Source organism: Mauremys mutica, chromosome 13 (assembly GCF_020497125.1).
Source record: "Mauremys mutica isolate MM-2020 ecotype Southern chromosome 13, ASM2049712v1, whole genome shotgun sequence".
NCBI classification, from domain to species: Eukaryota; Metazoa; Chordata; order Testudines; family Geoemydidae; genus Mauremys; species Mauremys mutica.
The window spans coordinates 38,476,861-38,488,771 of NC_059084.1; the positions used below are offsets into that span (position 1 = coordinate 38,476,861).

At 44.7% G+C, this 11,911-nt stretch overlaps 2 protein-coding genes across 2 annotated transcripts; both read right to left on the minus strand.

The window, feature by feature from the left end:
* Positions 1–530: 530 nt before the first annotated feature.
* LOC123348832 (olfactory receptor 11A1-like) lies at positions 531–2,451 on the minus strand. Its single transcript, XM_044986493.1, has one exon. The coding sequence runs from the start codon at positions 2,425–2,427 to the stop codon at positions 1,471–1,473; it is 957 nt and encodes a 318-aa protein (XP_044842428.1). The 5' UTR covers positions 2,428–2,451; the 3' UTR covers positions 531–1,470.
* Positions 2,452–11,323: 8,872 nt separating this feature from the next.
* LOC123348367 (olfactory receptor 11A1-like) lies at positions 11,324–11,911 on the minus strand. The gene has a single exon (XM_044985887.1). It carries the CDS (start codon positions 11,909–11,911, stop codon positions 11,324–11,326), a length of 588 nt encoding a protein of 195 aa, XP_044841822.1.

Sequence of the window (11,911 nt, forward strand, 5' to 3'; positions counted from 1 at the left end):
CCTCACTTTTAGCCGAATGGGTACAGGGTGCACCTGGGATGTGGGGGACCCCTGGCTGAAAGTCACCCATCAGTTGATGGAGGGAAAGGATTTGTCATGTCTCAGGTGGGTGCCCTCATCGTTGGGCTATAGACTTCCAATGCAAGGCCCCCTCAGTCTGATTATGGGATTTAAGCTTTTAAATTAGGGGTTAGCTCCTAAATCCCTTTGTGAATCTAGCTCCTGCTGGGATTCAGAAAAGCATTTAAGCAGGGTAGGCACCTAAATACCGCTGAACACCCAGCACACAGAGACAAATTGAAGCTGGGTCTCCCACACCTGGTGCTTTAACCACTGTACCATCCTTCCACCCAGCTGTTAAAGGGCAAATTCAAATCTTTTTAGTTTGTATCCTCTCTGGGGGCAGGGATGGTGTAAAACACTAAGCAGAACGAGGCCCCAGTTCTGGCTGCAACTTTGGTTCCCTACCACAAGAATAAAGAAAAACAACAACAATTCATTCCAAATGAATCTTTATTCAGGATGTGGATTTAATTTAATTTTTGAGGAAAGGGTTCTGGGAAATGGTTTATGATATTTATCCTGATCTATTCATAAATGGATGAATCCAGGTATCAGTTACAGTTACATTGTGTGTGTGTGTGTGTATATATATATATATATATATATATATATATATATAAATTGGGCATCAAGATCCTTGCCACAGCTTGGAAACCATCACGAGAATGTAAATTATGAGCCAGATCCTCAGTTGTTGTAATTCGGTATCATTATGCTTATTTCAGCATAGTGACGCCGATTTATACCAGTAGGAGATCTGGGTCATCAATTGAAATGGAGCTATGCTGGGAATGTAGCACCTCAATGCTATACAAAGAGCACATTTTGGGGAGTATACATTATACTGTTCATGCAAACAGAAGCAGCTGAATCCTTGCTTTAGGTGCTGAACTCAACCGTAAGGGCTTGTCCATACTGGGACATACTATGGGATTGTCAGAAGTGCCTAGATGTCTAACTGCCTTTGAAATTAATAGACATTAGGCTCCGTGGTGGTTTGGAAAACCCCCACTAGGTGTTTTATCTCCATCCTTAGGCACCTAAATACTTTTTTAAATCTGTCCCGTAACCATCCCTTGGAGCGTGTCCTGCTGGACAGCAAACCCCAGGTTACTGTGGTCCATGGAGGGCACCAGCTAGGATACAGCTTCTGATGGCAAATGCAGCACGTGGAGAAATAGGTACGGGGCAGATCTAGACCAATACTCATGCACAAGGAGGCCATGCTATGGATGCAGTTGGGAGTACAACATGGGATTTCCTTGGCTGCTAAATCTGGTGGGGCCTGGACCGCATCTGCAGCTTGTACAAACTTGCACATCTCCACTGATTTAGACGGAGTTACGCCAGTTTGCACCATCTGAATGTGACCCAATGTTTTTCATTTTAAAACCTCCCTTTTTTTCTCTACTTCCTTAGAAAATCCATCAGTCTAGCAGCCATTGTCCTCAGGGCGTCATTCACATCCTTGTTCCTCAAGGAGTAGATCAGGGGGTTGAGCAATGGGGTGACCAGGCTGTAGAGAAGGGAGAATGTTTTGTTTAGGTTGACAGCAGAATTGGCTGTCGGCACCACATAGACAATGGCCAGTGCCCCGTAGAAAGTGCTGACCACAGTAAGGTGAGAGGTGCAGGTGGAGAAGGCCTTCCGCCTCCCAGTGCTGGAAGGGTTTTTTACTATCGCTGTTATGATGAATGCGTAGGATATGAGGGTTAGCAGGAAGGGGATCAGGGTGGCTGTAGCGGAGAGCAAGAATGCTGCTAAGGTGATCAGTTGCGTGTCACTGCACGACAGCTTGACCAGGGGCATGAAGTCACAGAAGAAATGGTCGATTTCATTAGGGCCACAGAAATGTAGTCTGTAAATCCAGGCCATTATCACCGGGTTGAAGAGGAAGCCACCCAGCCAAGAGCAGAAAGCCAGCTCGACGCACACCCTCGCATTCATGAGGGCCGTGTAACGCAGCGGGTTGCATATTGCCAAATAGCGATCGTAGGCCATCACCGTTAGCAGGAAGCTTTCGGTGGCTGCCTGGGAGCCAAAGATATAAAGCTGCGTGACACAGCCGCTGAAGGAGATCGCCACACCCTTCTCAGCCAGGAAACCTTGTAGCATTTTGGGGACGATGTTGGATGTGTACCAGATCTCCAAGAAGGACAAGTTCCCCAGGAAGAAATACATAGGGGTGTGAAGGCCTCGGTCAACCAGAACGGTGACAATGATCAGGGTGTTCCCAGCCATGGTGGTGAGGTACATTAGCAGAACCAGCACAAAGGGAGCAATCTGGAATGGGTAGAAGATCCTGAACCCGCGGAGGATGAATTCTGTAACGTTGCTTTGGTTTCCTCTCTCAACATCTGCCATGTGCGCAGTGTCTAGAGAAAGCACAACGCACCAATAAAGCACAGACAGACAATAAACCAGAACAATTCGGGGACTAGACCCAGCTTTTAAAGCTCAATAAATATCTTTTATCCCTACGGTTGAAAACACCCTTTGCTGAAAGATGGTTGACCACTCACAAAGAAGAGAAAGAACAGGAAGGTCTTACTGCCTGCATTAGATTACTCCTGTACCTATTCAAGGAAAGATGGGTCAAATTGAATGAACTGATAGGACCAACCGCTCATTGAACACAGAAACAATGGATGAGATTCAAAATTTGCCGTCGGGATTTGGATGCCAAATTTCCATTAATTGTAATGGGAATTAAGCACCCAAGTCTATCAGGGGGCTTTGAATATTCTTCCTATATGTTTACCTGTTGTTGGCATATGGGGGTTTGGCATGCAACTCCAATTACACTACAAAAATCCCAGCTGTTACTCATTGAGTATTAAGATCTACATCTCAGTTCTGCTGGTTCCCCAGACCTTTTTGTTAGTTGCCACCCACTCTTTTAATAGTTATCTAAGAATAGAATTTGAACAGTCAATGTTGCTCCTTGTCTTAAATAAAAAAAGTGGGGGTCAGATTTCCAAAGGCACCTAAAGATGCAGATCGTTGCCTAGTGGGATTGACAACAGTACATAAGCAGTTTGAGTCCCTAACTCCCATTGGAATCAATGAGAGGTGCCTAGGCACTTTAGAAAATCTCAATCAGCACTTATCTGAATCGTTAGGTGCCTAAAAACATTAAAAGATCTGCCCCAGTAACTAAATTAGCTCAGCTCAGAAAATCAATGATCACTTGATGATTCCCTGTTCTGTTCATTCCTTCTGGGGCACCTGGCATTGGCCACTGTTGGAAGACAGGATACTGGGCTAGATGGACCATTATGTCTGACCCAATATGGCCGTTCTCATGTTCTAAAGCGGTGGTTCTCAAACTTTAGCAACCCGAGGAACCCCATTTTGATTTAAAAAAATTCGGAGACCTCCTGCCCTCCCCTTCACAGAGGCCCTGTCCCTGCCCCTCCCCTTCTCCGAGCCCTCACCCCCACTCACTCCATCCCCCGCTCTCTTTGTTGCTCACTTTTCCCCACCCTCATTCACTTTCACCAGGCTGGGGCAGCGGTTTGGGGTGTAGGGGGATGAGGGCTCTGGCTGGGAGTGTGGGCTGTGGGCTGGGGCCAGGAATGAGGGATCTGAAGTGCAGGAGGGGGCTCCAGGCTTGGGCAGGGGATTGTGTGTTGGGGGGGGGTGAGGGCTCCAGCTGGGGGTGCGGGCTCTGGCCTGGGGCCAGGAATGAGGTGTTTGGGTTGCAGGAGGGGGCTCTGGGTTGGGGGGTTGGGGGGGTGCAGATTCTGGGAGGGATTTTAGGTGCAGGAGGGAACTCTTGGCTGGGGCAGGGGATTGAGGTGCGGGGGTGGGGGTGAGGAGTGCGGGGTCCCAGTGGTGCTTACCATGGCTCCTGGAAGTGGCCGCTAGGACCCTGCAACTCCTAGGCACAGGAGTGGCCAGTGAGGCTCTGTCTGCTGCCCTCACTCCTGCAGGCGCTGCCCCCGCAGCTCCCATTGGTCGCAGTTCCTGGTGTGGACCCCAGTTTGAGAAACGCTGTTCTAAGGGAACTGTTTTAAAATGACCCCTTTTCACAGCAGAAATGAAGCGAGGAAGACGAGGCTCTGTTTGTTCCATGCTGACGAGGTCTCACTAAATTGAAATTGTGATTCCTTTCAGCATTCAGAGCTGGAGGTAAAACAGCCTGTGGGCGCCAGACCACCCGTTGGGGACAGAACTTTAAAAGTCAGGCATGAACGTATCGGCCAAGGGAAAGAGGTGACACAGAGGGAATCCGAAGGGATTTCCTGTTGAGGTGTTAAGAACTGGACGGGGGGACGCTGAGAGAACATTTAATGAAAACCTTTAATCTGATCCCTAGTTTCCCATGTGCCTTAGTCCTGCCTTGTGTGCAGGGGGCTGGATTAGACCTCTCGAGGTCCCTTCCAGTCCTACATGTCTATGATTGTATGAAAGCTTTGGGAAGAGGGTTAAAGGCTGAGAGGGGACATGATAACAATTTTCAAGTACATAACAGGTTGTTACAAGGAGGAGGGAGACCAATTGTTCTCTTTAACCTCTGAGGATAGGCCAAGCAGCAAGAAGGTTGGACACTAGGAAAAACTTCCTAACTGTCAGGGTAGTTAAGCATTGGAATAAATTGCCTAGGGAGGTTGTGGAATCACTGTCATTGGAGGTTTTTAAGAGCAGGTTGGACAAACACCTGTCAGGGATTGTTCTGATAATATTTAATCCTGCTATGAGTGCAGGGGACTGGACTAGATGACCTCTCAAGGTCCCTTCCTGTCCTATGATTCTATGATTCTATATCCAAGAGCTACTCCAAATTCCATGGCTGAGGTTGGTGGGCTGCATCACACATTTGTGCCGGGACCCCATGATCTTCCAGTTTTGCACCACAGCTCCATTATGCTGTAACTGGATCCACACACATTCACCCCAGCTCAGGGTCTTGTCCGATATTTAATACTGATTTTTCACCATTATTTTATGTCTTGGTAACTTATTTTGATTGGTACAAAAATGAACAGTCCTGGGCACCTCTAGCCAAATCTGTGCAATGGAGAAGGTCAGATTAGACAACCCTCATCATCCCAGCTGGCCTTAAAATTGACGAACGTATGACAATCAGAAGAGCAAATTATTTTAGCTCTTCTTGTCCCTTTCACTGCTGCAGGTGCTCTTAGTTTGCGATACGGTTCTTTAAAATGAAATACAGAAATAAGCTAGTGGGGAAGTTGGAGAAATGAAGTTTTGGGTTTCAACAGAAGCAGAAGGGATTGAGGAGCCCAAATCAATGGGATTTGGATGCCAAGCTCTCTTCATTTCCTTTTAAACCCCCTCCCCAACACTCCCATCAAACATACCTCTATCAACACTTTCCTCTGCTGTGGAGCAGTGTACAACTCTGGTGGAGGGATGATGTAGATTCTAAACAGGAGAAACAATAGAGAGGTGGACCAGAGAAGATTGCAGTTGACGTCTGTGTTGAACTCAGGTGTCTAGAGAAAGGGTGAAATGTTCAAAAAGCAACTAATGGCCAGATTTTCAGAGGTCTTTAGGTCTCTACAGATGTAGATAGGCACCTTGGGAAATAACAGCCATTATCAATTATCTTTTGCACTCTCATTGTGCAAGAATTAATGATGAGACAAGGTGCAAGGCAGAGGGGAATCAGGGCCCTTATAGCTAGTCAATAGATCAAATGGAAATTACTGTCAAACTGCAAGGTGGTGCTCACAGGGCTGAAGGAATCTGTTTTATTTAATGTTATCCCAAGATTGACAGATTTCTGTCCATCCTCCCGCAGCAACTTGAATCAACAAGTACAGGAGATGGACATTCTTATTCTCTGTCATTAATCAATATTTGGACTCTCTCCTGTTCCCACTGATGTTCGTTACAAAACTCCTGTTGACTTCAACATGAACAGGACCGGACTGTTTTATCTCTAGAAAATATAGTTTAAGAGAAAGTGTTCTGGACCAGATTCTGATCTCAAGCTAATGTAGCCACACAGATTTTGAAAGGTGAGGTATGATAGATAGATAGATAGATAGATAGATAGATAGATAGATAGATAGATAGATAGATAGATAGATAGGAGGGGTGTATCCTTAGCTGGTATAAATCAGTGTAGTTCTTGTGAAGTCACTGGAACTATGCAGACCTACACTAGATCAAGCCACAGGAGTAAGTCCTTTGAAGTCCATTGTTGTTATAATAATTACTATAACAGTTGGAATACACTAATATATAATAATATATACACTTTCTTCTTCTAAGAAGAAGAATATTCCCCTCTATGTGTTAGGCACTTTCCAAACACTTAAGAAGGACATTCCCTGCTATGAGGAACTCACAATTTGAGGACAGACAAGTAGACAGAAGTCAGGCGAAGGGGAATAACCAGAGGCTACATATATATGATTTAAAGTCCTGTATGTAGATAAATCAGCAAGATTCAGCATACACTGAGTGGCAGGACTGGGTGTTTAAGAGGGAGTCACATGTGGTGAGGGTCGGAAGAGCTCAGAGAGGCTGGACTATGAAGAGGTGGCTGCATGGAAGATGGCACAGAGGTGAATGGGTGAGAATCTGACGGGGCGGAAGGTTTGACAAAGAGCAGATCATGAAGGAGGGACAAAGCTATGTAGAGCAATGAAGGCAGTGACACAAAGATTCAATATGATACAATATTGGTTGGAAAGACAACGGAAGGATTCCAAGGGGAATTACATGATCAAAGTGATGGGCAAGAAAGAGGCGTTTAGGGGCTGCCTTTTGTATGGAATGACGGGGGTCACAGTGTGTGTCTGGGAGTCAGGGTCAAAGGTGTTGCAGTGACCAAGGATGAGATGATAGTAACGTAAAACTGGTGAAATTAAGATCAGAATTAGAGTCTATTATAATTCAGGAAATAATCTACGCACTCATATTTTGCACTGGTTCCTCAGTTAGACAATTTTAGGTCAGCTTCTACAAAGAGGCCAATGGAGTTAATCCACCTTGACATTGGTCTACAAGTGGGCAACCAAAAAGCAAGGAAACCAACATTATAGGCCACTTTGGAAAATGGCAAAATTTTGGAAGTCAATTTTGCAGTAATTTTCTTCTTGCCTCTCCCACATGGTGAGATATAATATAAATAGCATGCACTTACCAGGCAGATTTCAGGGTCTTGTCATCACTGGGTCTCATTTTATTCAAAATAGAAAAAAAAAAGAAAAAGAAAAAGAAAAAAAAAAGAAACCAATTCAGGTATGAATACCAGTAGCCAGCCTTTTAATGAGATCTAATTTCATTGAACAAACGGATCTGATTGAAATCAGTGCTAGTTCCAGCTTCTAGAACCAGCCCTGTTGGAGGCTATTGTTACCAAACCTACTATCTGTGGGAGAGATAGAAGTCTAACACTCTGGTGTGCAGATGTATTCTGTTTCAACAGTGTATGAGGTTTGCAAGATATGCTCTTTATATCTGAAATCAAGGCAATTGAGGACAGAGTGCCTAAAATTGCTCAGAGCGCTGGATCTCCGATGAGCTCATTAAATGATCTTTATGTTTCATGGGAGCTGGAGAGAATTGTTCCTAGATGTATTGACGTCAAATGTTTTTTAGGAGCTCACGTTCTCTCTCTCTGTTTTCCGAGCCTTCTGCATGCATAGAGATAGCACTAGGTTTAACTTGAATTGTTGTTTTTAAACAGAGGCCTTTTCAACACACAAATGTGCACCATTTCCATTAAACCAGTTGTCAGACTGGTGCAAATTCCAGTGTGGACACACTTATTGCAGGCTGTGAATGGCTCATTCATAAATTCATAGCTTTTAAGGGGAGAAGGGCCCATTATCGAATAAAAAATCTGACTTCCTGCAGAACACAGGGCCAAGATCTTCTCCCACCGATTGTTCAATCAATCTGTACATTTTGTTTGAGCAAGAGTGTATCTTTTAGAAAGATATTCACTCTTGATTTAAAGACTCGAAGTGAGGGCGAATTCACCACGACTCTAGATACGTTATTCCAATAATGAATTATGGTCATTGTTAAAAATGTGCCTTATTTAAGAACATAAGAATGGCCATAATGGGTCAGGCCAATGGCCATATAGCCCAGTATCCTGTCTAGAGCTAAATGCTTCAGGGAGAAGGGACAGAACAGGGCAATTATTGAGTGATCCATCCCTTGTCATCCAGTCCCAGCATCTGTCCATCAGGGGCTTAGCCATCTTGGCTAATAGCCATTGATGGACCTTTAAGATGGTGCTGGTGGAGGAGGCTGCCTCTATTAGCACTGCTGTGGCTGGAGATTCCCCCTCCATCAGAAAATTCTCCAGTGATCATAGAATCACAGTGTCATAGAATATCAGGGTTGGACGAGACCTCAGGAGGTCATCTAGTCCAACCCCCTGTTCAAAGCTGGACCAACCCCAACTAAATCATCTCAGCCAGGGCTTTGTCAAGCCAGGCCTTAAAAACCTCTAAGGCTAGAGATTCCATCACCTCCCTAGGTAACACATTCCAGTGCTTCACAACCCTCCTAGTGAAATAGCTTTTCCTAATATCCAACGTAGACCTCCCCCTCTGCAACTTGAGAGCATTGCTCCTTGTTCTGTCATCTGCCACCACTGAGAGCAGCCAGCTCCAACCTCTTTGGAACCCCCCATTCTGGGAGTTGAAGGCTGCTATCAAATCCCCCCTCACTCTTCTCTTCTGCAGACTAAATACGCCCAGTTCCCTCAGCCTCGCCTGATAAGTCTCTCGTCATAAGTCATGTGCCCCAGCCCCCTAATCAATTTTGTTGCCTTCTTCTGGACTCTCTCCAATTTGTCCACATTATTTCTGTACTGGGGGGTGGGGAGCGGGGAAGACTGGATGCAGTACTCCAGATGTGGCCTCACCAGTGCCAAATAGAGGGGAATAATCACTTCCCTGATCTGCTGGCAATGCTCCTACTAATGCAGCCCAATATGCCGTTGGCCTTCTTGGCAACAAGGGCACACTGCTGACTCATATCCAGCTTCTCATCCACTGTAATCCCCAGGTCCTTTTCTGCAGAACTGCTGCCTAGCCACTCGGTCCCTGGCCTATAGCAGTGCATGGGATTCCTCCTTCCTAAATCCTACTCTAATCTTTTGTTTACTCCAGCTCTCTTGCCATGTTCTGCTGGACAGGAAGCTTTTTTTTATGATCTATTGCACTCTGTCACCCTCTAGTTGAAGCTATAGGTTAATATCGGTCCTTTCCCATTTCAACATTTTCTTCACTTGTTTTGCTATATTTAGGTTTGGAAGGATTAGATTTTTATTGGTAAATGTCAATCTTACCATTCACATACACAAACCAATGAAAAAAAAATACTTCCCTCAATAATAATCAAAATTTACAGAGCATCAAAATAAGAAACATGTGGCCTGAGAACTCATTACAATTTGATTTGAGGCTATTTGCCATGTATATGTGGATGTGTGAGTTTGACAATTTGTGTTCTAATGGTTATAAAGCTGTAACTTTTTCCATCTTGATGTCAGCTGTTATTAAATTTGTCTCCTCTCCCCATTGTCTGACCCCCCCCATAATGTCCCACACTTGTGAATTTAAATAGATTAAATATAGAAAAAATACTAAAGAATAAACACCAGTATTGCAGTCAACATTACATATATAAAAAAAATGAATTCTTCCAAGCCTAGATATATTGAAAATATTGGGATTTCTCTCTTATTTTGTTGAAGCTTTTTGCTTTAAACAGAAGAGCGCCCTCACTTCTAAGACTCAGAACTCTGTGCCTCCTTAAATATCCATTCCTTTCTCTGGTCAAGTGTCCATGCTCCCGTGTCCTGTTCTTCACCAGTGCTGCCAATATTGGACGCCCATTTGTTTGCTATGCCTAGAAATCCCTTTTGACCTAGAGAATAGAGACCTTGGCTGGTGTTAGAAAACCTGGCTTTTATTCTCAGCCATGCTACATATGTTGTTGGCATCCTTTCATCTATGAGAGACGGTGGGAATTGCATCCTATGAGGTAGAAGGTTTGCAATGTCTCATGTGACTGAATAGTCCAATCCAAGATTTGCATGATCTTTGGCAGTTATTGAAAATGTAGGTATCTTGGTTGGGAGCTGATGGCTACCTATGGTCTCTTTTCTCTTCAAGATGTAGGAGTCAGCTCCTGCCATGGACTTTGATATCTCTGATAGAGACAATGGTGCCGCTTCTTAACATCATTTGCCAAGTTTTCCCATTGGTCAGATTCAATTCAAAATTCCTTCATATCTCACTTGCATGTGTCTTTATAGTGAAATTTGGGACGTCCTGTTGTTCTTGTTCCCTCTGATAGCTCCCTGTATAGCATGTCCTTGAGATTGTGTCCATCTTTCAACCTACTCAGGTGGCCCAGCCCACACAGTCATCTTTGCTTGAGCAGGGTTGTCACATCTGGTAAATTTTCCCTTTGAAGAATCTCTGTGCTGGTAACTTTATCTTGCCATTTGGTGTTGGCATAAACAATGTAGGTGGAAACTGTTTAACCTTTTCTCCTGAGTGTTGAGGATGCAAGCCTGGTACACTTGCTACATAGGGAAAAGTACTTTCCCTCTCTGAGCCTCTGCTTACCCTCCTATCCTCTGTCTCTTTTTGAAGTAGAAGCTCTTCAGGTCAGCAAATATTTGTGCATCCTCAGAAGTGGCTTCTAGGTCTAACTGTAGTAGAAATCAGAGTAGCAGTGGGGATCAAAGAGCATGCATTTTAACTCTATGAGGGGCATGAAGCTTTCAGGCTCAGACTTTGAAAGCCAAAGGTATTTAGATACCCAATTCTGAGTAAGTGTAATGGGAATCAGTGCCTGAATCACCTAAGGGGCTTTGCAAAGTCCCAGCCTCAATCATGCCTCCTTAAGATACGATGAGTAAATTCTTTTGTTTTTTGGAATTTTGGTTTATTTCATTTTATTGTGGGAGGCTCAGGGAGAGGGTGGGTCATGTCCCCAGTGAGGACGGGAGGCCCTGTAGGGTGGGGGTGGGGTGCAGAGCAAGCCCGCCCTACTGTCACCCCACAACTGCAGTTCCTGTCAACTGACTATAAGCTGGGAAACTGACCAGACTTTTGCTGTTGGGCAAAGGCAGATTTATGGACATTGGAAACCTGGAAGTCCTGAATTTTCCATAGCTCAGCTAGGGAGACCAGAAGTCTCAATATTATTGGGACCATCCCGATATTAGGGGCTTTGTTTTATATATGCAACTATACCCCCTCCCCATTTCATTTTATTGAACAAAAAAAATCTTGGATCCATGTTGTCATGTGCGAGACACGCATTTCCACACCCCTTTTCTAAGGGCCTCCTTGACCTCTTTGTTTCTCAGGCTGTAGATGAGCGGGTTGATCATGGGAGTCAAGACTGTGTAGGAAAGGGAGAAAAATTTGTGCAGATCTCTCAGTCTCTTGGTGTTTGGTAACATATAGACAATCATCAGGGTCCCGTAGAAAATTGTCACCACAATGAGGTGGGAGGAGCAGGTGGAAAAGGCCTTTTGCCTCCCGGCAGTGGAAGGGATTCTCAAGATGGTGGTGATGATACAAATGTAGGATGTCAGGGTCAACAGAAATGGGGGCAAAGTGAATACAGATGACAGCACCATATCCAAAAGTGTGACAAGGCGGGTGTTGCTGCAAGAGAGTTTGACTATTGGGGTGAAATCACAGAAGAAATGGTCAATTTTGTTGGGACCACAGAAAATTAGTTCGGAAGCCAATGATATTATGATGGAACTAGCTAGAAATCCACTTAGCCAAGACCCAGCTGCTAGCTGGAGGCAGAACCTGCCGTTCATACGGGCTCCATAGTGCAGGGGTTTGCATATTGCTAGATACCGATCATAAGACAT